The sequence below is a fragment of the Tinamus guttatus genome, unplaced genomic scaffold (genome assembly GCF_059628265.1).
Source record: "Tinamus guttatus ecotype Peru unplaced genomic scaffold, ASM5962826v1 Tinamus_guttatus_pri_ptg000089l, whole genome shotgun sequence".
Classification (NCBI taxonomy): Eukaryota; Metazoa; Chordata; class Aves; order Tinamiformes; family Tinamidae; genus Tinamus; species Tinamus guttatus.
The window spans coordinates 204,472-230,083 of NW_028288623.1; the positions used below are offsets into that span (position 1 = coordinate 204,472).

The 25,612-nt window shown below is 38.7% G+C and overlaps 1 protein-coding gene across 4 annotated transcripts in view; it reads left to right on the forward strand.

The window, feature by feature from the left end:
• PCNX1 (pecanex 1) overlaps nt 1-22,626 on the forward strand; it is a 74,231-nt gene extending 51,605 nt beyond the window's left edge. For all 4 annotated transcript variants that reach the window (XM_088520430.1, XM_088520432.1, XM_088520431.1 and 1 more), the window contains 18 exons: nt 602-694; nt 2,007-2,157; nt 2,779-2,920; nt 4,294-4,471; nt 4,888-4,996; nt 5,497-5,626; nt 6,605-6,663; nt 7,366-7,581; nt 7,870-8,123; nt 8,967-9,197; nt 10,552-10,652; nt 11,868-12,018; nt 14,184-14,414; nt 14,784-15,058; nt 16,727-16,968; nt 17,992-18,428; nt 19,910-20,050; nt 21,756-22,626. In XM_088520430.1, coding sequence (XP_088376556.1) covers nt 602-694; nt 2,007-2,157; nt 2,779-2,920; nt 4,294-4,471; nt 4,888-4,996; nt 5,497-5,626; nt 6,605-6,663; nt 7,366-7,581; nt 7,870-8,123; nt 8,967-9,197; nt 10,552-10,652; nt 11,868-12,018; nt 14,184-14,414; nt 14,784-15,058; nt 16,727-16,968; nt 17,992-18,428; nt 19,910-20,050; nt 21,756-21,896 — 3,282 coding nt within the window. In that variant the 3' untranslated portion in view covers nt 21,897-22,626. The remainder of the gene's footprint in view (nt 1-601; nt 695-2,006; nt 2,158-2,778; nt 2,921-4,293; nt 4,472-4,887; nt 4,997-5,496; nt 5,627-6,604; nt 6,664-7,365; nt 7,582-7,869; nt 8,124-8,966; nt 9,198-10,551; nt 10,653-11,867; nt 12,019-14,183; nt 14,415-14,783; nt 15,059-16,726; nt 16,969-17,991; nt 18,429-19,909; nt 20,051-21,755) is intronic.
• The last annotated feature ends 2,986 nt before the right edge of the window (nt 22,627-25,612 follow it).

Sequence of the window (25,612 nt, forward strand, 5' to 3'; positions counted from 1 at the left end):
TTTTTTTTTTTTTCCTTTCTTTCTTTAATTCCACTTGCTCTGCTTCAGGGTCAGGGTTGTTCTAAAAGCTTGTCTTACCCATTCTGCAAAGTAAAGGGATGATAAAGGAGAGAAGCAGGATTTTTTGGTGTGATTGTGGCTTTTCTAATTGGAAATACTGTTTAACCCTTCCAGCTCTCTCTCTTTTTTTAGTGCTGTTAAATACAATCCTTATGCTAATCCCCTCACAGTCAAGAATGAGTGATATAGAACACATGGGATTAGTTTTCCCTGTACTGTTTCGGGTAGGTGTATTTGCAGTTAAGTCATTTGGACGACTTCATCGTAGGGCTTACATTGTGTTTACTAACAATTATTACAGATTGCCTTTTGTAGCTTAGGAATAAGGGATTCAGGAATGGGGTTTTTCAAAAGCACGTACCTCTCTCGTGCCAAAGTGGGATGTGAAACTTCCGGTAATTTTAGTGGAAGTAGTTACTACCGGCGTCTTTAGAAATTCTGTGATTAGCTTGGATGTTACTGGTGTTGAACTCTTAAGGCTTTGACAAAGACAACAAGAATGGGTGTTTTCTAAAGATTTTTACTTCTGTTTATTTCCCAGAGTGAACGGCTGCAGTCTGACCTGATTGTGTGTGTTGTCATTGGTGTCCTCTATTTCGCAATCCACGTCAGTACAGTATTTACAGTTCTACAGGTAAGAGGTTACATCACACCTGCCATTTGTTGTTTTTAATATCCAAATGCTCTAATATTACATGCACAGGTAATGCTGCAGTCTTCCTGACTGGCTCTAGAGGATCTTGAAATATATTGTGGGACCAGTGCCTGAAGTTCTTCACACTTCATTTTTATGTGTCCCAAACCTCTTCTATGCCTATTTTCTTTTAAGCTTCTGGGGTTTTTGTACTGTTTTATTTTCTTTCTTGAAATAATTTAATTTCTGTCACTCTCTAATGATGACGACCTTCAGCCAGACCTATGTTTGAATCAAATCAAGTAAAGGTATTTCTCAGGAGATGTAGCTGATGGATTTTTTTATTCCACTACGGCTCAAATGGGATTCCTGTATTCCTCAAATGGAAGTCACTGGTTTGCTTAAGCAGCATTATTTTAGGGAGATGAAAGGTAGTGTTGGGGGGGGTTGAGTGTGTGTTTTCCCCCATTGCATTTTGGAACGATTTTATTGTCCTGCTGCATCTGCTTACAGTTAAAATAAGAAAGTCGTTTTTACAAAGTACATGCATTTAGGTCATGTCAAATACTGAAGTTATCAGATGTGAGTCTTGAGCAAGTGTACTAGGCATGCTAGGTACTTGAGCTAGGTATGCTGGGTGTGAGAAATCTCTTCTGTTGTAGATTGGACTTTCACATTCCACTTGAATATTGCCCTCTCCTGTGTTTGAGAAACCTGGCTATTTGCTCTTCACCATCCTACTAATTTAATAGGTTTGGACTTTCGAGAAAATTTCAGAATTGACAGTTTGTAACAAGATTTAGACAGGGCACGGCAAAATCAGCATTTTGTTGTTTTAAGACAGCCATGTATATAAAGTGTTACTCTGAAATTCAGTCTTGATACCATGCAAATATGCTAGTATTTTCTGATTGTGGGAGGATTTGATATTAGTGGAAGGCTTCTTTTGTGCTTTTGCCCCTTCCTTCTCTCCAGCAGATAAAGTAAATCAGATTCTGCCCTTAGAAGATAATAACTTTCTTTGAAGAAACAAAATGCAGATGGTTCAGAAGCAGCTGGCTATGAAATACCACTGGTAGACTATTTTTCCTCCAAGATATTATGAAGATGTTAGAAGAGGACAGATAATTTACTTGGGCAGATGTTCCTTGTTTGACCCTCTTAAAGCTGCCAATGTAGTTTCTCCTGAAGAAATCAGTGCCCACATTTGCAGGCATAGCTACATAGATGCTGGAAAAGCTATTGTGTTACTATTTAATGGTCTTATTTTTAAAATACAAACTTTAATTTGTTCAATTCTTCTTTTGTTTAGCCTATTTTAAGTTATGTTCTCTATGCATTGGTGGGTACAGTAGGCTTTGTGACCCATTATGTTCTGCCTCAACTGCGGAAACAACTTCCTTGGCATTGTTTTTCTCATCCGTTGCTGAAAACCAAGGAGTACTATCAGTTTGAAGTCCGAAGTAAGTATCAATACTTTTGTTAATGTGCAATAATTGCTGACCAATTTAACTATCAGTATTCTTCACTCTGCTTTATCATCATTGCTGAATTATTTCATGACATTCAGTTTAGCGGTGTATCAATTCTAGTTCCTTGTGCTTTGATTCCATGAGGCTTTGTGCATCTTATGATAGTAATATAATGGATATGCTAATGTTATTTCCAAGTGATTCCATTAAAGTTTCTTAGAATCTAATGATTCTGATAATTACTTTGATAATTTTTGGTCAACTTGCTGTGTTTTGTCGTTTTGTTTTTTAATAGGTATTTCTATCACACTAAGGGCCTGATCTTGCTAGTTGATGTGCATTGGTAGACATTTGCAGCCTGTATTAAAGTCTATGTCTTTATGAAATCTTTTTGTGGCAGCCATAGAATATATAAACCTCCTGCTGTGCAATTTGCTAGCACATGCTAATGGTGTGATAGAAATGTCTATCTTGATATTAAATACTTCTGTAGGCAAGAAGATAAAGATATGTGGGTTTTTTTAATAATAAATATCTTGGATCAAGGATCTGTTATTAGCAGTCTCATGAGTTTAATTTAATACTACTATCTTTTTTGATATGTCTTGATAGATGCTGCACACGTTATGTGGTTTGAGAAACTTCATATTTGGCTCCTTTTTGTAGAGAAGAATGTTATCTACCCATTGATAGTCCTCAATGAGCTGAGTAGCAGCGCTAAGAATATTGCTAGTCCAAAGAAACTGGATACAGAGTAAGTAGAAAAGGTTATCAAGTAATCTGAGTATGTCCAGTATGCTTTAAAATGGAATAGTGAGTGGTTTTCTCAGTGGGAAGACAGCTAATACATTTGATTGAAACTAAGACAAGGAATAAATAATGCTTTCTTTTATTTGCAAGTTCTTACAGAATGGAGTCAGCCAGAAAGGCTTAAAATAAATAGAGTTTTTCTGAGTTAAATTGGGAACTCTTGCAAAGAAAAATCTTTCAAATCATGGTGTAAAGATCACAAGTTGCTGAATTATCTAATACTGTGCAATCAATTTCTTTTTTGATCAGCAGAGTCTTTAATACGGCTTTTTCCGTGCTGCAAAGTTAATGTCTCTGCAGTACACTTTGATATTGTCAGGTATAAAGCTAAGAGTCTACCATTGTCTTGCTGATCATGTGCTAGTTTGCAGCCCCTCTGCTGCTTTCTCCTCTCATCAAGAAGTTCCTCAGGCCTTCTAACTTCTAATGTATAACTTGTGTCCTGGCTGAATTGCACACTGCCTCTTCAATTGAGCCTTGGCTCTAATTCCCAAGTTGTGTATCCAGCTGTTTCTGTGAGTCCAGTAATGGGCCCTGCAGTTTATCCATCCAAAAACAGTGACTAGGTGGCCCTTGGGGATTTGTTGTTCTAGTGATCTGAGAGAGAAGTACTGAAAAGAAAATAAGTTCTGAAACAGAATGATAGACGTAGTTAGCTGTTGTATTTGATAGAACAGAAATATTAGTTTAATAATTCTGGATCTAGTAAATTCTTGCTTGAGATTTAATATTCTTGTTACTCCAGAGGGCATTGTGGAGGAATATTACTATTATGTTACTTAGATTGAAGAGTTATAAAATAATTTGTTACTAGCTATGAAAAAAACACTGTTGTATTGTAATTTTATAGTTAAGCTGAGTAACCTCAATATAAGTTGGAGCAATATAGTCACCCAGGAAGTGTTCATAACCCACTCCTTAAAAACATCATCTCACTGAATAATCTAGATCATTCTTGACACTTTTGCATCTCAATAGCCTGCATTATAGATTAGATTTTTATCTGAATATGGGGATGATTTCAGCTCTACTTGTTTAGGGAGATTGTTCAACAAAATCATGTTAATATTTAGAACAATATTTTGGACTCCTGATTGGGCTTGGCACTGCTGATTGATAGACTCTGACAGTCCTCTTGAAGTGCAGGGAGAGAGAAGCAAACCTAAACCCAGACCTTGAGGGTTGGTGGTTTTTTTTTTTTTTTTTTTTTTTTTTTTTTCTTAAATCAATATCACATAATAGCAATGATCTATGTGGTCTTTAACAACTCTTTCAGGGAGCAGACAAATAACTTCTCTATATGATTTTCTTACACAGGTTGGGTGCTTTAATGATCACAATAGCTGGCTTGAAGTTACTCCGTTCATCATTCAGTAGCCCAACGTGCCAGTATGTCACTGTTATTTTCACAGTGCTTTTCTTTACTTTTGATTACAAAAGTTTTACTGAGACCATGCTGCTAGATCTCTTCTTCATGTCCATACTCTTCAGCAAGGTAACTTTAACTCCGTCTATTTCTGGGTGTTTCAGGTCATCCAAAAGGGAAAACGGACTGAAGTCCTAATTGATAGGTAATCTTCCAAGTCATCAGTCCTACCAGAACTTTAATCCATAAGCTAAAAGACAACTGAGACGTCTCGTTTCCAAGCCATGTTTCCTATGATGTTTCCTAGAGGAAAGGCTATGTAACTTTCTAGAAAATGTCATGAGTTTCTGTTAGTAGAACCACACAGTGAATATCATGTTAGTTGTTTCATTATTCCATCATTCTGTAACTCTAAAGGCTTCTGGCAGACCTCTAAGAATTCTAGGATGATCAGGAAGCCCTTCAGGATATTTGTTGTGTTGCTGACCAAGTTATTTTTTACCCAAACCACTAAGTTTTTTCTTTTTTTTCTTTCTTTCCTGTAGCTTTGGGAACTCTTTTATAAATTAAAATTTGTATATACCTACATTGCTCCCTGGCAGATCACATGGGGATCTGCTTTCCATGCTTTTGCGCAGCCCTTTGCTGTGCCACGTATCCTTTGAGAATGCAAATTTAGTTTGTCCATTTGTATTTCTTTTGAGTGTTGCAATGTAATGGTTTGTGTCTTTTAGACTGTTTAGTATATGAGCATGGTTGTCCAGTGAATATTCATGAAAAACTACGTGTAACCAGGCTGAGAAGTATACCATAGTATGAACACAGAAGCATAGAAAAGGGGCTATTTCACTGCAAAAATAACGTAGCTTTTCTTCTGAGAGTTGTTCCCTTTTTTCCTAAGAGTCGCTAACTCCAGTTGTGGGTTCCTGAGTTGGCATTGCATTTCTAGCTTGTGTGCAAAATGTTTTGAGTTGCATTGAATTAATATTCTTTGCAGAAGGTCTTCCAGAAAAAGAATTAACCCTAAGTCTAGTACCAGACTTTTTTCACTAACTTCTGTATTTAAAAATAATAAAAAAAAATCATTTGTTGGAGATATGGTAAAGATCGTATGCTACACAGAACTTTGCTTCCTTAACCCAGTTATCCTACAGATTCTGCAATGTTGTTTGTCCAAGCAGCTGTGTCAGCTTTCTTTTCCACTCCGCTGAATCCTTTTCTGGGAAGTGCAATATTCATCACTTCATATGCCAGACCTGTTAAATTCTGGGAAAGGGACTACAAGTAGGTGGCATAAAGCCTTTAAACATTTGTGAAATTGGGGTTGGGGGAAGGTTTAATAATGTAGCTATGGATTAAATGTATGTCGATTTTTCAAGTCCTATTTCCTTTTTTTTCCAGAAGGAGTGCACAGCTCTTTTTTTTTAATTAAACAAACTGTAGTAGCTGTGGTGTTTCTTAATACTGACAGTATTTCTTAATTTATAGAAGTAATGTATCTTGGTTTTTTTCACATCAAAATTACTATATTTCTAAAAGAAATTAAAAGATGAATTTTAATTAAAATGTGAATTTTAGATGGAAAAGCTACTTTGAGAGAGGTTCAGAATTGTATTTGACTTCATTATTGGTCATTTTACAACTAAATGCTAGTTTAATTGTAAGTCAGTGCTAGCAGTAAAACATGTTTTGAAACCATTTAAGTAAATCTCTCAGTCAAGAAGCTATTAGCAACAAGAGCGTTTTCATGTCAGATTAAACCCCCAGGTTTTATTTCTGCAGTATTGCTGGAGTGTCAGACCAATGGAACATTAGACAAATAGTATAGGGCGAGATGAGCACAGCAGAGCAGTGTAAGTGCCATTTTCAGAATTAAGGGTAAAGAGCTAGGGTTGTGTTTTCAGCCAAGAAAATGACAACTGCACTTTAGAAACAGTCAATCACTGCAGCTAACATGTCTAAAGCTTTGCAATATCTACCCAAGAAAATAGATGAATTTATGGTATCATGTCTAAAAATAAAAATTATTCTATAGCTACCTATTGTGGGCATGTTCTTACTGGATGTTGGTTCATAATGATGTTACAGCCAGAAAGCACTTTGACAAATCAGCATGTAAAAATATATATATATTAAAAAAAAAAACTCTACAAATTATTTCAGTGGAAATACTTTACATTTTTTTTCTGTTAGTAGCCTCTTCCCTTAAACTTTGTGACTGAATGAAATTTTCTGTTAAGAACTTTATTTTGTTGTTTTCAGTACAAAGCGTGTGGATCACTCAAATACAAGACTGGCTTCCCAACTTGATAGAAATCCAGGTAGCTTTTCTATGTTTTTGACTGATACTGTTTTAAAGTATGGGAAGAAGGAGAATATATGATTTTTTTTTTTTTTTTTTTTTTAATATGGGGTATGTGATTGGTTTGCTCTCTAGGCATTTTTTTCTTCTTCCTAATTCACTGCCTACCCTACCCCATTCCCTCTGTCTGCTATTCTTTTCTCCCCATCATCTCTTCTGCTATGTTTTTTAAACTCCTCATACATGGCTTTTTCTTATCTTTTCTCCCTCACAGTTAAGTGACTGTCTGCTTTATTTTCCCCTCCTTCATTTATAATCACAGTGTGCATAGTTGTTTTGCTTTTTATTCTTCTCAAGTAGCTAAAAATAACCCTCAAATAACATTTGGCTATCTCGGTGATAAGACCAGTACAACGAGTCATTACTGAGTTACTTCTGTGCTTGTTTACTTTTGCGTGTTATTATGCAGAATAGAGTGAAACTGAAGGAATAACTTGGTAAATGGAGGAGTGAGTCAGCAAGAGGGGAAAAATACTAGAAGTATTAAACTTCATCTGGCATTTAATCAGAATAGTTGTCCCTAAAAATAGAGATGACACCTTGAAATGAAATTGTTGCTAAGAAAGAACCAAATGTGAAAGGATAATTTTCATTGACATTCAAGCTTGAGTGTTTTTTTTCTGCTGATTCAGATGGTAACCCAAATTCTGTCTTCCTGCAGGTTCAGATGATAACAACCTGAATTCAATTTTCTACGAACATTTAACCCGTTCCCTTCAGCACAGCTTATGTGGAGATTTGTTGTTGGGTCGGTGGGGAAACTATAGTACTGGGGACTGCTTCATCCTAGCCTCTGACTACCTCAATGCACTCGTACACCTTATAGAGATAGGAAATGGCCTGGTCACATTTCAGCTAAGGGGGCTTGAATTCAGAGGTGAGTATGTTACCCTTTTGTTACCTGTCCTGCAGAGCAGACTTCTGCTCTGGAAACTGAAAGTAACTTTCAGTTACTTTCAGTTTTATTCTGTTAATCATTTGCTTTGAAAATGGCCTGCAGGTCATCTGTAGACTCCCTCCTTCGTGAGGAAAACCAGCTTTCTTGTGGGATTTGTCGAGTCTTCTCTTTCCGTTTTAGTGTAGCATGGCTACCATAATTGTTTCTTACCTTCTCCTAATTACAAGCGTTTCTTTAAGTGCCTCATATCAACTCTTTTTTCTGAAGGAACTTACTGCCAGCAACGAGAAGTAGAGGCCATCACTGAAGGTGTAGAGGAAGATGAAGGTTTCTGTTGCTGTGAACCTGGCCACCTTCCTCACATGCTGTCCTTCAACGCTGCCTTTGGTCAGCGTTGGCTGGCGTGGGAAGTGCTTGTAACAAAATATGTCCTGGAGGGCTATAGTATCACTGACAACAGTGCTGCTTCCATGCTGCAAGTCTTCGATCTGCGCAAAATTCTCACCACTTACTACGTGAAGGTATCGTTCTGAGTAACACTCGTGCTGAGGGGAAATAGGCTGCATTGGCTGACAAGTGTTTAAACCTCTGTCCTCATTCATGAGGAGATCATAGAATGTGATACAAATTATAGAAATAAGAACAGCTTCATTGGAGGCTAGAGTTTGCTGAGCTGATAGATAATTGATACTGTGCTGTATGACCAGGCAAAGGATGGTGTAGTCTAGAACAGGGGGAGGACACCCTTTCCGGCTGAAAACAGAGTAGAAACTCAAAGGCTACTACCCAGATGTAAAACAGCTTTGTTTGAAAGCTGTCTAAACCTTTTTTTTTTTTTTTTTTTTTTTTTTTTTTTTTTTTTTTTAAGTGTTGAAGGACTCTAGGCCTCAGATCTCCTCAGCTAATTTGTTAGTGTACTATTTCGTGTCTCAAGCTCACATCTTTCAGAATGTGGGAAAACTTCAAATTGGAATACTTGCCAAAATTTATACACGTATATGTATGTGTGTTATATATGGGTGGCTGTTTCCTCAAACACACATGCTTTTTAGAAATGTACTGTGTGCGCATTCATTAAGTTTAAAAATATGTATATATATATACACAACTGCAGGGAGAATTGTCCCATCCTTTTTTTTCATCTCTACATCCTTTAGAACTCTTTGACACCACTTTAAATCTTTGAAAATACTTGTATGTGAGCCTCTCGTGTTTGCTGAACCCCCCAATTCATTGTCCGTAAGCTAAGTAAATGCTACTGTATACTGCTTGTATTTTTTCTGGGCAAGAAATAAGTGAATTGAAACAATTGAAGCTCTCTTATTGTCTCATGTTTTTATTTTTTTAAACTGTTGCTGTTTCAGGGAATCATTTACTATGTCACCACGTCCCCCAAGCTGGAGGAATGGTTAGCTAATGAGACAATGCAGGAAGGACTGCGCTTGTGTACGGACCGCAATTACGTTGATGTTGACCCAACATTTAATCCCAATATTGATGAGGATTATGACCACCGGCTGGCAGGCATCTCAAGAGAGAGTTTCTGTGTGATTTACCTGAACTGGATAGAGTACTGCTGCTCTCGAAGAGAAAAGGTAGGTGTATAACCATGTGAGGAAAGCTATTCACTGTTCTAGGATGGTATTGCGTGTCTGTCTTGTTGATTGACTTGCAGGTTTCTATAGTATTCACTTGTAAATAAAAAGTTGTAATTGAAACTCATTTGTAGTACACTGGGTTTGTGTTTTTTTTCTTTTCTTGAGACTTCCATTTAAATAATAAAATAGTGTATGCTGTAACCTGTTTAATAATGCATCTTCTGATAAATCAGTTTAAGATTAATCAGGCATTTATGACATTTATCTGCCTAGAGAAAGATGTATTTATAGAATTGTTATTTGCTTAGATATTCATTTTTACAAGTTGACTAATTATACAAAAAAGGCTGTCTGCTGCTTACATAAAACAGACTGCTTGTTCTTTAGTTTTCACACTGTGTCGCCTCTTTGGATTACTGGAGCTGGTGGCATGTGATCGTGACCATTCCATATCCAACCCTTTTCCTCCCTAGATTCTCCTGCCTTTTAAAAAGGATTATGAGAATGTAGAGGACTGCTTGACTTTTTGCTGCTTGCCAGAAATCATAGTTATTGTAGCCTTCTGAGAAGGGGTGAGAACTGAGTTTTAAAGGAAAGGGCTAAAGTTTGGTTTCTTAAATTTATTGAAGGTTTTGAGACTTCAGAATGTTGGTTTAGTAAGGAGTGAAAAGCTTAGCTTGTTTAAATGGGTATAAGATTTTTTTTAAAGCCTTCTGCAGTCAAACAACAGCCAAAGATAATCATCTCATTCTAAGTGACTGTCTTGTGAAATATGTTGTGTAAGTAGTGAAAATCTGATTTCATCACTTGGATGCACAATCTGTTGTCTAGAGCATAATGTACCATTACACGAGTTTAGTTGAGAGTGAGTTTCCACTAAGTAAAGTTATAATCTACAGAAGTTTTCAATTAACTCAGTTATACGCTCCTAACTATGAAGTGAGAATTAATTTTATTCACTAGAAGTATTTTCATCTTAAGTAGTTTTTCTAACAGATGATTGTTTTTTTTGATTACAAGATAAACAGTATGCATGAAGAAAGCTTATGCATTTGTAGAGCTTACAGTTTATTTCAAATCCAGCTTGATGTGTATGTAGAACATGTATTTTTACAATTTTTGAATAATTCCTTATGAATCTCAGGGCAGAAACATCTGGTGTGGTAGGTACATATGCACACTTAGTTTGTGTGCTTTTGTGTCTGTTGGAGTTTTTATCCTTCTGGCAGAACTTATTTTTCTTCTTTAGTGAAGCAAATGTATATTTTTATGCTATGTATGTTTTTAAACCTCTGTTTACCTGACTTCTCCCCTCTCCCCCACCCTCTTTTATTCTCTTTGTTCCTGCAAGCCCCTGGATTCGAGTAAAGACTCATCCCTGGTGACACTGTGTTATGGACTATGTGTTCTAGGTCGTAGAGCTTTGGGGACAGCTTCCCATCATATGTCCAGGTAATAAAATGTTGTGTGCTCCCCTTCTCCAAATATCTCAGGGCACCTAGGCTAGGTAATATATGTTTCCAGTTTCCTCCCAAAAAATAAAATAAAAATCTTAAACTAGGCTCATTACAAGAGCCACAGAACTTCAGCTAAGGAGCAGAAATGAAGGAGAACTTGAGTGTGAGCATTTTTTTTTATGCTGAACTAATGAAAAATGAGAATCCTGGTATGGGTTAGTATCAGCAATAATTGATGAAAACTTAGGTGGATTGAGTTCAGAAAGAAAACTCTTTCTTGCTCCGAGTATGAGCCCTGTGTGCAAATACAAGGAAAAGAGTGGACAACTTGTTAAAATGGAAGCACATCTCAATGGCAGTTAGGTAGACCACTGTGTTAAGTTTCACAACTCAGCTGGTCTGTAGTGACCAGTCTTGCTTCACACAGTTCTTGAACTGGGCTTTGCCATCATGTTCACACCTCTGCCTTGCATGCTAACAGCCCCAGCTTACTTTAGAAAGCCAATGTTAAAAAGTGGCTATCTGCTTCAGGAAACCGTAAGGTAATGATTGAAAGGCAGAAGTACATGTGGAAGCTATTGGCCAGCTGTATGCAAGCTGCAAAACCTGCTTTATTTCAATTCTTTTAGGGAATCCAGTTGCTGTAAGTGCTGCCAGCTTGTTGTCCCATAAAGATCTTGCTGGTGTACAGGCAAGCAATCAAAATCTATTTTGAGTGTCAGTAGGAACATTGTTAGCTTAGTAAAAGGAAATAATAACACCAAGAATGAGAAAGTTGGCAAGGCTTTCATTCTGTGGTAATGCATCCACAACAAAGGCTGAATTTTCCCCCTTAATTTGTTTGTAGTGCTACAGTCCCAGAGAAAGTTTCTCCTGCATAGTCTCAGAAAATCAGGAACTCTGTGAGAAATGGCTGTTACTTAAGTCCATGTAAATATATTAGGTTTGTGGCGTATAAGATTTAGTCATTAGATGTTTAATGCACGTAAGCATTTACTGTCTTGACTTTGTTTCACGTGTGCATGCTTGTATTTTCATTCTTCTGCTGTCCTTCTGTAAATGGACTTTGTAGAAAAGAATTGTGTGCCTTTCTTTGCAGTTCAGGGTTAATGTAAACCTAATTTTCAGCTGTTATCAAAGATAAGTAATTGTGAAAGTTTGTGTATTTGTATTCATGTCTGGGGTGTGGTATTTTTTTTCTCTTCAACAGTAATCTGGAATCCTTCTTGTATGGCCTGCATGCCTTATTTAAGGGTGATTTCCGTATATCTTCAATTAGAGATGAGTGGATCTTTGCTGACATGGAACTGCTAAGGAAAGTGGTGGTTCCTGGAATACGCATGTCGCTTAAACTACATCAGGTAAGACATTTGACTGGAAGTTGTCTCCAGTCCTTGTCTTTTGTTATTTGTGTTGAAAGATGGAGTGCTGGAAGTGAAACATTTAGTACACACAGTTCTTTCCACCTGCCTTGGATGAATTTCACCTGCTCCCAAGGTGTCCAAAACAAGATTTATATCTAGAGGAAATGCTGTCTTGGTCAACTGGAGAAATTGAAAAGATTATCCCAGCTTTTGGCCTCATCTTTTTCAGGTCTGGGAAAGAAGCTGCCCATTTCAATTTAAAATGCAAGATAAAAACAGTTCTTCAAACTTCAGTGAAATATATGAGGCTGTTGCTGGGGGCGGGTGGGAAGTAGATACTTTTCTAGAAGAGATAGGAATGAGGGCCGTAACAATGGTATGGTTGCTGTTTCTGAGGAGAAATAGAGAGAAGCAATTCGGAGCTTGTGGCTCACACTAGGTTGCGTTGGTGAGTAGGACAGACTGTCATAGGCTTTAAAACCCTTCTTCCCTCAAATGCTGCGTAGTCTACAAAGAGCAAATAACTTTCCTTTTTAAAAAGAAGTCTAACTGCTACCTAAACTCTGAGCCATACTTTACGTTTCACTTCTGTTTTATACCTGAAGAAGGTCTTTTGTGTTCAAAATCTTGTCTGAATTTTCTAGTCATATTAATTGTTTGAGACAACCAACAAGCCTCATCTTGCCTACGTGTTGCACCTTACCTCTGAGGGATCTGATTCAGGCTTCAAAGGAAAACAGGGAGATAACAATACTTGGGAAAAGAGGAGGATGACAGAAAGGGGAAAGGCATACAACAGATGGACAACTTTAAAAAAAAAAAAAAAAAAAAAATAGAGGGGGGCAAAAATTGTCTATTGTATTGTCCTGTGTTCTATTCTAGCTCATTTGTAGGGTTTACATAGGGGAAAGGGGCATCCACTTTATGTCCAGGGCCTGAAAGTTTCATCAAATGTAGAACAGCAGAAGACAGGCCAAGTGCTGCTTTGTATTCTAGAAAGGGTTTCCTTATGAGTAGTCTTCCTAATCCTTCCTCCTCCTTCCCCCTCCTTCCCCTCCTCATATATACATTAGTTGGCTTAAAAGGGCATCAAACCATTCAAAGCTGTACAGTGCTCTACAGTTGTGCAGTGGGAGTTGAGGTTTTTCACTGTACAACACTTGAAAGAAAATGGATACCTGGGCATGACTCATTTATCCCATCAGTAAAGTTCTAATGGAGCTTGCAGTTCAAAAAGCTAAAACAAGGCTTGGTCTTTTCAGTGAAGTTAGGGCGAAGACGAGCGAGCTCAAATTCTGTCCAGGGAGTGTATTTACTAAACTTAACAAGTACAAGGAGCTGTGTAGTGAGCAATAAGCTTTTTGTGAGAAAAAAGTGTTAGCACTCTGAAATAACAGATGGCTTGAAAATTGTTAAAACTAGGTAAATCCTAGTTGTATTTAAGTAATTTAAATCGCCTTCCTCCCCTTACTGTGGAGTCTGGAAGTCCTCCCCAAATAACAATGGTTGAATCAACTCTTCAGCTTAATACAGAGAACTAACTTAACATATCATATGTTAGAATGCATGTTAGCAGTATAGCACTGGGAATTTAGCTGTATCGGAAGGTTATAAGCAAGTTTGACTCATACTCAACTAGCCAGTTTAAGCTCTGCTAAAACATCTGGCGCGACAAGTTGTTATCAATATTAATTTGCATTTACATTTTTAATAGAAAATACTGATAAATTATCTGTGATTCTTATTGAAATTGTTATTAAAAATAACTACAGAAACTATATAACTCGGTGAATACTAATGCTTTAGTTAAGTGTGTGTTAGTTGGACACTTTCTGAGTAAAGAAGCTAAAACCAGAATGCATCTATAGACAATGTGAATGGATATAAAACTAGTGTAAAATTCAAATCAAGTTTGAGTTAATAATAAGCAGGTCCTTTCAATCCTTTCCTACTTAATTTAGGAAGGAAATTAATCCTAGCAAACAAGAATGCATCTCTTGGGTAAGAGATCACCTTTAACTTGTTCTTTTTAGGAGGTATTTATTGATGCCTAATTTTGTGCAATGTGGTGATCTCATGTCTTTCTGTGTATAGAAAGTCAACATCTGAAATGGTACCTTTTTTTTTTTTTTTTTTTTCCCCCCCTTCATTCTTGGAAACAGGATCACTTTACTTCTCCAGACGAGTATGATGACCCTTCTGTCCTCTATGAAGCCATAACAACCCATGAAGAAAATCTAGTTATAGCACACGAAGGGGACCCTGCTTGGCGGAGCGCTGTTCTCTCAAATTCTCCCTCTCTCCTTGCTCTGCGTCATGTAATGGATGATGGCACCAATGAGTATAAGATCATCATGCTCAACAAACGTTATCTCAGTTTCAGAGTCATTAAGGTAAGTTTTATAGAGACATTCCATAACATGGTGTGTTGTAGTACATTGTAATAATTATAACTAATTGCTATTTTATTTACAGTTAACTTTTTGTTGCTAATCTGTCTTTGCTGGGGCGCCTGCTTTTCATGGAGAAATATAGGAGTGTTTTTGTCAGAAAATTAGGTCCTACTTTTAAATATCTCTTTTCCTCATGCTGTTCTTAGAGTTGTTTTACTCTCGCTGTGTCCTTTCAGAGCAGTGAACATGAATGGTTGTGGATTTGCAGTGCAGAGGCCTCTCTATAGCAAAGCAGCCTTTGCAGACTCTCATAGCTTCACTTTTCTGACACAGTCTTTCTACTTGGCTTCTGCCTGTCATTTTTTGCAGGTGAATAAGGAATGTGTGCGTGGCCTGTGGGCAGGACAACAGCAGGAGCTCGTCTTTCTGCGTAATCGTAATCCAGAAAGAGGGAGTATCCAAAATGCAAAACAAGCACTAAGGAACATGATCAACTCCTCTTGCGACCAGCCCATTGGATACCCCATCTATGTCTCACCTTTGACTACTTCCTACTCGGACAGTCACGAGCAGCTTAGGGAGATTCTTGGCGGAGCTATCAGTTTAGGAAATATTAGAAACTTCATAGTTTCCACGTGGCACAGGTGAGCTGTGGAGATAAGTTCCCATCAGTATGTGGCCATGCTTTGTACTTCTCTTCTGCTGGCATACCTAAATAATTAAATAACTTAAAATATTCAGTGATATAAGAATAAATATGCCTTGACTCTTTCAGCTCTGTCTATAGCGTATGGCAATTTTTGTGACACAAAAATTAGTCTTCTTGCGTATAAAAAGCCACAAACTGTAAATGACAGCTCAGGAGAAAATAGAGGACAAAGTCTAGATGCAAAGATTCCAACTTAAGTTCTAATGTCAGGTCTGCTAATGAGAGGCAGTACAACCTCTCATTTTTTAGTACTTGGGTTTTTCCCATATATAATGTCAGCCTCGCAGCATCAGGACTATTCATTAGGATTCCAGTCTGCTAACCATTTGGCATGCAAGTGCCAACATTAATATTGTTAGGGTCTGCTCATGCATAGTTACTCAAGCTTTAGTTATTCAGAATTGCATAAGTGCTTATAAATACCCTGTTTGTTAGAGCTAGTAAAAGTAACAGCAGCAATCATTATATGTCCTCCTTCAATACAAACCTTCAGTAACCCAGAATAAACTTTTATTCCTCCTGTGTTGTACAGCTCCTGAGATATTTTATCTTTTCATGTGGTCCCTTATGACTTTGGGCCTGTAAGCAGCAGTGACAGTTGTGTGACACATTCTGAAATGGGTGTCCCAGTTCTTACCAGTTTCTGGAGCTAGTATCACAGTTGGAACTCTTCTGTTGCTGTTTATAGCTAAATATCTATAGGATATCAAAACAGAACATGCTGCTTCCCCCCAAAACATGCCATGTTTGTTACAGTGTGTGCTGTGTATGTCTCTCCTGTCACTATCTGCTTGTCTGATGTGCACAGAATGAAGACGAGGGTATAACACAGAGCAGTGAGGCACACCTAGCTGGTATCCAAACAGGGTTGTCACTTGCAGGGGCAGGTAAAATTGGGAAGAATTCCTCAGTGTAATCAAGTGGGATTGAAGGAAAGAAAAATAAATAACAGGAATTGAAAGGAGCAAAGAATGTGCTATGTTTTGTGTGTATCAGAATTTTGTTTACACAAGCCCAGTAAAATGCCTCTCTGTGGTTACATAGTCTGTAAAATGTTGGTTAGTCTGATAACTGAATATTCAAGTTTCATATGAGAATGTGATTCAGACAGTTGCAGCATGCAATATGTGCTTCAAAAAGCTGACCAGATTATAAAATGTAATAAGAAAACATATTAAGTCTCCTGTGCTCATCTAAATTAATTTTTTTCAGTACAAGAACGGCTATATGGATGGTATCATAAGAAGGGTAAAATCTTTATTAATACTGTTACCAAATAACCAGCACATTCATACAACATTTTGCATGTAGAGTTTTATCACTTCTTTGTATTTCAAAAGGAGATTAATTTTCAAAAAAAGCATATGTGTTTGAAGACTTGGCATGTCATAAATAATTATTGGAGTAGCTATTAGGAAGAGAGTGGTCATCTCCCACAGTGCAACATTTAAATGACTGAGCGTATCCTTGGAAAACAAAATTTACTTTTACCTAATTTTATGGAGTGTTACAGACTGGGTGAAGTCTTTTGGGTTGTCATCATAAGGCATTTAGGATTCGTCATAAGGAGTCCTGATATTTGTCAAATACATTACATTTTCAGACTAAGGAAGGGTTGTGGAGCTGGCTGCAATAGTGGTGGAAATATTGAGGATTCGGATGCTGGAGGTGGGACTTCTTGCACAAGCAACAATCCGACTATCAACGAGTCGCAGAGCAGCATGTCGCAAGGAGGAGGGAATGCAACCACAGGGCAGGGTCCTGGAGCACTGCAGCACCCTCCTGTCACAACTCATCCCACAGCTCATTCTGCAACTCATCCTCCAGCTCACCCCTCAACTCTGGGTAAAGTTCAAGTAAAACAGATTTTTATGCAAAGAGTCCTCTAGCCAGAGCTATCCTTTCAGCTGTGTGGTAGGTCTAGGTTACAAGAAAAAACTTAACTTGATTTTATAGTATTAACAGCTGCTGGATACATATCTCAAAGTACAGTGTGGTTTTGTGCAATAATGGGGTCTCAAGCAGAGGTTAGAGCACGAGGGCCCTGGTTATGCTGGCAAAAACGGGAAATAACTTTCTTAAAATACTTTTTTACGTGACTGATTTTTTTGACTTCTGCTTTCATTTTTGTCTTGTGAACACTAAACTTGCCATGTGTTGTAAATATCTTTGTATTTTTTCCTTATACTTTGGAATGGATTGTCTGCTTCTATGGTGTTTTAGCTGAATCCTATCCAAGACTGTATGTACTGATCTGCAGGTGATAAGCAACAGGGCAGAGTAGATGTGCTTTCCCAGATGTTGCCTTTGCTAACAAAGTGTAAATGTCTAGAGTTGAATGCACTGAATGAAAATCTTTTAATTTTAAAAAGTATCTCTAGGTCCTTAGATATGGAAGTGCTTAGAAAAGATGAGCATTAGTGTCATCATAAAAGATGCCATTTTTATTTTCTACTTTCAAGTCCATTAAACAGATTTTCTGACACAGTCTTTGAGCATGCAGTCAAGCATAATAAGAAAGAATATTTAGTATTTTGAAAAGACATTTACATCAGTTGTAATATCTTAAGTGTTTGTGTTAAGAGCAAAAATGTTTCAGTCTTGCCCTTACCACACAAACAGTCTGGAAGCCATTTGTGTTGTCAGGATTGTAGATGAGAGTAGCAATTTCTAAGATGGAACGAATTGAACACGCTCAGGTGCTTCACTGTTACGAAGTGCAGCAGATCTCTGCAGTACTGCTGTTTCAGATGATTGCAGCAGATCCATGTATTTTGTACCTAGGTACGAAAACATTTGTGTATAGCAAATCCACTGTGCGTGGGAGGCTTTATCAAACCCTGCTGATTCTGTACCTCTTACTTTTAGGCACCAGCCACAGCTCTCACTCGGTGCAGTCGAGCCTCGTCAGACATTCCCCTGCCCGTGCCTCCGTAGCCAGCCACTCGTCCTACTGCTACGGCAGCCGTCACTCGTCGCTGCGCACGTCGGCGACGGGCTTCGTGCCTTGCCGGCGCTCCTCCACCAGCCAGATCTCCCTGCGGAACCTCCCGTCGTCCATCCAGTCCCGCCTCTCCATGGTCAACCAAATGGACGCTGCAGGGCAGCCCGGGGGCAGCGGGCAGCACGGCCTGCCTTCTTCTAGCAGCTCCAGCCAAAGCATCCCAGCCTGCAAGCAGCACGCCCTCGTGGGCTTCCTAGGGACGGAAGGAGGGAATAATTCCATGGAAGTGCAGCCAGGTGCTAATGCAAGCCCTGCAAATCAACCGCAAGCCAGAAAGGATGATGTTATTTACAGAATCCAGGTGAATAGTCCAGAAGAACAAACTGACTTCTGGTTCTTTAGCCATGTGCTTTTGTTAGTGTTGTCTCTATCTTGTGGAAATTGACACTTCTGAATATATACAGTCTGGAATGCCTTAGCATGCAGCTATTATGCAGTTATGTTTGAAAAGCCTAGGTAAGCATAAGCTTTTGTGAACAAGCAGCCTTCTGGCGTGCTGAGACATGCCTAATGACTTTTCTTACATGTATATCCATGGGAATGGATAATGGGAATGTCAGCTGAACTTTATTCTGTTTCACACCTCAGCTGTTCAGCTTCTACTGTCTATCTTCATGGCAACATGTGAAGATGAACAGCTTCATTTACAGCAAGTGTCTCTTCTAAGCTGAATTTTTTTTTCCACATACGTAAATATAAAATATTTATTTCCTCTTTGGTTATTGCCACAAGTTTAGGTCACAGAGCAGCTGACAGTACACAGTTGACTAAGTTAACTATGGCAGCCTTACCACTTCTGTGCAATTCTGCCTGTATTCTTGCCTGACTGGCGTTCAGTAAGAACATGTACATGACTTTAGTAGTATATTAATGAGAAACACCAAGAAGTAATTAATAGGACAGGTCACGGTGAACTTGATTCCATTGCAGACATCACCTCATTTTAAAGGAAACCAGATCCTAATCATAGTGAGGAAAGCTGACAGATTTGGCACGTCTGAGCTTTAGGAGCTTTTGCTTGGAGACAAGGGCCCTCTTTCAAAGCTGTTTGAAGGACATTCTCCCTTCTGTAAGGAGAATGCGCAGGAACATGACATACTATGCTGGATATTGCACAGTTCTTTCTGTCCTCCTATAGGAAGACTACAGGAGTGTTCTCCCATTACCCTTTTCCAAATGTGGAAAGCCAGTTTACTTGAAAGCTATGGGTGGGTCTGAGCTAGCCAAGCAAATGGTAAATAGTTTCTTGGCCTACTAGTGAGTATTCCAAGCTCCTGAGCTGCAGAGTGCCATTCTGAGAAGCGGTGATCCAGTCATGGCAGCCTGTCATAACTGAACTGTGTTTCCCTCCTGTTGGACCACAAGCTGCTGCTTCACAGAATGATTGACGTTGGAAGGGACCTCTAGAGATCATCTAGTCCAACCCCCTGCTCAAGTAGGGACACCCTGAGCATGTGGCATAGGGTGGCATCCAGGTGAGTTTTGAAGATCTCCAGAGAAGGAGACTCCACAACCTCTCTGGGCAGCCTCTTCCAGGGCTCTGTCACCCTCAGACTGCATTGAGCTGGTATCTTGTCAGCTGCCTCTGAAATCACAGTCTGAATTTCCACATTCTGTGCTGCTCAAGTTTTTCTGTAATCTAGATCTTAAGTGTGCAACATTGAAATGAGTCAAACTGACTTCTGTGGGGTTTGAGGTCACTTCTTCAGAAGTATGTAGCAGGATAGTTGTTCTTTTGAATTTTGGATGAACTAATAGCCAAAACTCTCTTTCTCTTCATAGATAATGGACCCTAGTCAAGTACTGGAAGGGATCAACATGTCAAAAAGGAAAGAGCTGCAGTGGCCAGATGAGGTGATACGGTTAAAAGCTGGAAGAAACAGCTGGAAAGACTGGAGTCCTCAGGAAGGCATGGAAGGTCATGTAAGTTTCCCTTAGAACATGACATATTAATCTTTACTTTTAAGTGAGGAAAAAAAAAACAAAACCAAAAAAAAAAGTGTAGGGGAGGGGGTAGGGCAGGACCATACAATCTCATTGCTATACATCAGACTTGCCTAGATGTTAAGTCCAAGGATAGATTTAGTAGTAGGCTGACTTGGCTGCTCTCCTCTCAGCTACTGTTTCTGGAAGAGCAAGTCTAGGATCCCAGTTTGATCAGAAGGATATTTCTGTAGCTGTATTGAAAAGATGCAGGATGATTCAAATGTTTTCAACACCTCTTTGTACATGTCTTCTTCCTCCTACTCTCACATATTCATCTTGGGCACTGTGCTTACTCATTCAGCCTTCATTTTCCTTTCCTTGTCTGTGAGCAAATGCTCAAGGAATGTTCTTCAAGGAAATAAAATTTAGCACTCGTTTAGATTGCTGCATGTTCTTTGGCTTATAGCCTTTTATGGGTATCAGTTGCTGCTGCTGATAAAGCAGAAGGTGAAACTGAGCCTGGGGCAATGGTCGCAGTGACTTGTGCTCTATGCAGCATGTGCCTATGTGCTGCTTGGGCGTTAAGGAGCCCCCATATGGGTGCCTTCGGAGTAAGCCAAAGGCATCAGGGTTAAGTTGTTCTAGAAGGATACAATACTTGGACTTCACCAGGCAATGTTTTGTGTGTCTGTGGATGGAATATGCCTGTCCTCACCCTGTACAACAACCTGGAGCTTCTTTTGACAGATTTTGATAAAATCTCCCTTAAAAGGACTGTTCAAATACTGCATTTTTGCAGCAAGCAAGGGGAGACTAAAGATGCTGTGCTTCTACAAGCAAAATGCTCTCCCCGTGGATGCAGCATGTATCTTGTTACACAAGGCTGAGTCTTATAACCCCATATTAGAGAAACCTTTAGCTTATCAGCTGGGTACAGTGATAATTAAGGGTGTATCTTGTATTTGATTTTAAATGATGTAGATGACTTAGCTCTCTCTCTCTCTTTTTAACTATCTGTCCTAGAAATCTTAAACTGTGTTGGGAGTTGGATTATGTAAACATTATTTTTATTTGGTTTTCACCTTGCCTTGCCTTGAATTTTGAGTTCTCTTCTCTCCAGCTCTCCAGTTGGAGAGCGTTTTGTTCCTGTGGAGGTGGCAATATCTAAAGCCTCATTGCTGGACCACTCCTGTTCTTCCACAACTTAAAGAGCAGGGCGGGTTTTGTTTGTTTTATGGAGGGAGATGAGCAGACAGCTGATCCTACAAAGACCTGGAAGGAAAAGGATTCTTCCAGTGGCTGCTATCAGCAGGGGTTCTTGGAAGCAGCAGATGAAAATACTTGAGTGCTGCTAGGTCCAAGGGTGTGTGTGATAACAGTTCATAGCTGTGTTTCTGAAATCCTTCCTTTTTGTAATAAAGGTCATTTTAAATGAGAGTAGTTAAGTAATTAAATTTAAATAATATCCTTGAATTCCAAGCAAGTAGGAAATGAAATTAAGTCAAGTTGTTGACGTAGGAAAGTTTTACATTAACTCCTGATAATGGCCCAGAAGTGGAAAGAAGTGGCTAAGACAGTACAGCTTTTTTTTTTTTTTATTATTGCTCTCTTTGTCCTGCAGAGGTCCTGAATTGTCAGAGACAACTGTGAAATGGTAGCTCTCCCCTTGGAACTCACGTTTTATTCTGCTTGATTTTTGCAGGTGATTCACCGCTGGGTGCCTTGCAGCAGAGATCCAAGTAGTCGGTCCCACATAGATAAAACCATCCTGCTGGTTCAAATCGAAGATAAATACGTTGCTGTTGTTGAAACTGGAGTCCTCGAACTTGGGGCTGAAGTGTGAATCTCTGTGACAGTTAAAATTCCCGTTCTCTGAAGAGAGGAGGGGCCAGAAGCAGCAGCTCCCAGGGCATGAAACTTTGGTCTAGTTGTAAGAAAGGACTTAAAACACAGATTTGTTAAAGTCCCTTGCCCCATACACACAAGTGTAAGAAATTTTTAAGTTGTTAGCTGCTGAAGACACATTTGCATGAAGGATAGATTTGCTGAGACATATCTTGTTTATAAATTTTGTTTATGCATTGCGTAATGCTTTAAATCAACAAACTTTTCAGTTCTAAGATCAGAGCACCTCATATTTTTCTAATTGTTTTGCCAAAAATTGCCATGTCTTGTCACAGAGTACGTGGAATTCATTCACCTTATTTTAAAGAAATTGAGTAACATACAAACCTTCAGTTTGAAGCATAATATAGAGATTTCATGCGTGGCAAGAAGAGACTGAACAGATGTATAGATTCTTACTCCTTATGAGCTAAAACATTGAGAACTGCACTAATTTTTTTACAGCAATGCACTAAAAAAAACACCCCTGAGATTGCCGAGAACATTTATTTATATATATAAATATAAATATATAAAATACCATTATTTAAATTGCCTTTGGGATTAATCCCCTCCCTTTCAATATACATGTTGATGGTAAGGGCTGTGCCATGGGTTTGGTTCAATGTTCTGTATTTCATACAAGTGCATTTGCTGCATTGTCTTCACAATAAATGGTAAAATAACAACTGTCTAGAGATGTACCTGAGTATCCCTGTACTACATGAGATTTTTACTGTGGTGGCAGTGGTACTTCAAGTCTGTACAACACATCTAGCTTTAAATTGGACCCCAATATACTCTTTAATCTGTCCTCCACTAGCTAGCCATGGCTCCTTTACTGCTTTACACCCAGAGCTGGTTATGTTATTTTGCTGGCTCTTCTCTGGCAAAGAGAGTTATTTTTGTGGTTGTTTTTTTAATGGAGAGGGGGCAGGTCCATTGTTTCATGGATTCTTGAAGTTTTCTGATTCCATCCATTAAAAAAAAAAAAAGACTTTTATAAAAGGCACAGCCCTAAACTTGTATCACTTTTACCACCTTGCCTTTTCTTTCCCTTTAGTCTTCATTCTTTTCTATGACTTGAATTTTATTTTCAATTATTATATATTCTATGTAAGTGTAATTTGAGTATTTATAACTGTGAAGTTGAATTATTCATGTGTTACATATCCTAGGTTTTATTGTATTTTTTTTAAATGTGTGTATTCAGGGAAACAAGTAACTCAGAATTACCATGGGAGTGTGAGAGGGAAACTGCGGTTTGTTTTTTGACTGGCAGCTCCTATGAATCACTTCTCTTAATCCATAAGAAAGGAGAAAAAAAGTACCTGTTGTGATTGTTTCCTCTTTCTGAGCTGTAATAACGTAGGACTTTGGGGAACCTGCACACAGTCCTAGCTTTTGGGAGCAGCCATCTTCTTTTGGTCACTTCCACTTCTTCCTAAGTGATGTAACCAGAAGATGTTCTGGTTTGTCACCAAGGTCGTTGTGAGCTTCTCTGGCATCAGAGAAACCTTGTTCATTGTATACCTAATGTAAGAGTGAAATTATGTGGGGTGAGAAAAATGCAGGAAGATACAGCTAAAAAAAAGATATTTTGACTCAAGTCCCTATGCTTTCTAGCCATGAGAGGGTAAATTCTCTATGCCTGGTGACTAGTCAGTTGTTAATGCTGGTCCGAGTGTATTATACTGGGGCCTTGCTTACATGAAGCTATGCAAAGCTTGTACTCCATCTACTGTGCATTTTGCTTTTCTGTTTATGCATATGCAATCGTATTTAATTTTGGTATAAATGCACAGTTCTGGATCTATCACCACTGAAATAATTTTGCTGTTCCACATAGTTTATTAGAATTCATCTCTTGCATATCTGAAAATGTAACACAGTAGAAGGGCCTTTCTTCAGCACTCTTGTAACTTTGTTTTCAGGAGCGAAGAGAAGGCGTGCGTTTGAATTGAGGCCATTTTAATTAAGGTTTTATTCTGTGTCCTTCCCTTCAGATAATTAACGGGTTTAGTGTGCCACTAGGGATATTGGCTCATACAGATCCTTTAAGAAGAAGGAATTCTTTGGAAGTAGGCCCCTGTTTTATATTATTTGCAGAGCTGTTTTTTGGTATTGAAGCCTGGAGATAAACAGATGACTGGAGAAAAAAAAAGTACAACAAGTTGATTGATTGAGGCAACAATCTTTTTACTCTTTAAGGCAGGATAGTGGCCATGTCCACTGGTAGCCTATGTGGTAGGAATCAGTAACCTGCTAATGCTACTTTTTTCTTTCCCCTCTCCTTTTTAATTATCTGGAATTAGATTAGGAGACAGTAGAGGGGAGAAAAAGAAGGAAAGGGTAAAGAGTTGATAAATTGTTTCATTTTTATCTTAAGGTTTCCAGTGTGCTGCTGTGAGGAGATGGATCATAATGTGAACAGCTAACAGGTTAATAGCTTCCTTCAGATATTCAGCAAGCCCCTGTTACAAAACCGCTCAGTCTTCTGCCTAGTCTAGATCAACTCAACTAAAATAACCGAGTTGCAATTTCACTCTTCCATAAGGTTTTGCAAACTTTTTTTTTTACAATTTTCCCTTATTCTGAACTCTAAGATTAATGTCTAAATGTATGTTGATTTATGTGAAATTAATTTCTTTGTTACACTGTAAAAGTGTCAAAACCCATCAGATATTTTTCTCTAACTCTCAGCAGGGTTGGCTTGTCCATGAAGACTTCCAGATGGATGTAACTTTTTGTTCTGTTCTCTTTGGCCGTAGTCTTGATATGTAGTATTTTTCTTCTGTTGTATAGAATAGGTAGCTGTTTTCAGATTAGTGTCAGTCTAGACAGGCCTCAGCTTAGAGCATTTAGACCCTTCTAAACTTCCATGAAAACTCTTTCTAGAAGCATTAATTCTGTCCACTCCTGTTGTGTGATGATGTTCTTTTGCTATACCAACATTCCAGTTCTTGTCGCTTTAGTCTCCGGGTAGATCCCCGTCTATTGTTTCCCTCAAGATTTCTTTAAGGGTGGTATCTGTGGATACATGCATAAAGACTTACTGCTCCCGTAAAACATAATTACAGAAAAGTGCTTAACCCTGCTAAGGAGGTTACATTGATCAGTAAAATGGTTGTTACTTTATTTAAAAAAAAAAAAAAAAAAAAAATCCCCATTTCACTTGCCTGTGAAATCCTTTTAAATGTTCTCTTTTTTATTATTATTTTTTTATTTCTTAAGAAGACCTAACACCATATGTGACACTGCTGCTGGCTAGAATTCAGATTCCGTTTTGCCACGTGGTGGTTGTGGAGCGATGAGTTCTGGGCCTCTCCGTTGTGATTCAGCATTTGTGCTCTGCCTTCGGGGTGGGAGGGCTGCTTGTGCGGGTGGGACTCCGGTTGGTTTGGACTTGTGGTAACCCGCGTTCCAGGGTGACTGTCCCATAGCCGGTTTCCTGGGACGTTCGCTCTTTCTAGGCCGTGACCTCGGTTTTGCCATGAGTAGCTTACGGACAGGTGTCCTCACCCCCATGCGCAGCCCCTTTGTGAAGAGAAGACTTAGGACCAGCCTAGATGACTGATGAGATGGAAGGTGGGAGTAGTTGGCTCTCTGGCAGAGAAAGCTCCATCTCATGTGCGTTGGTGGTGGGAGAGGAGAGGCCTTCCAGGCGGATCCGCC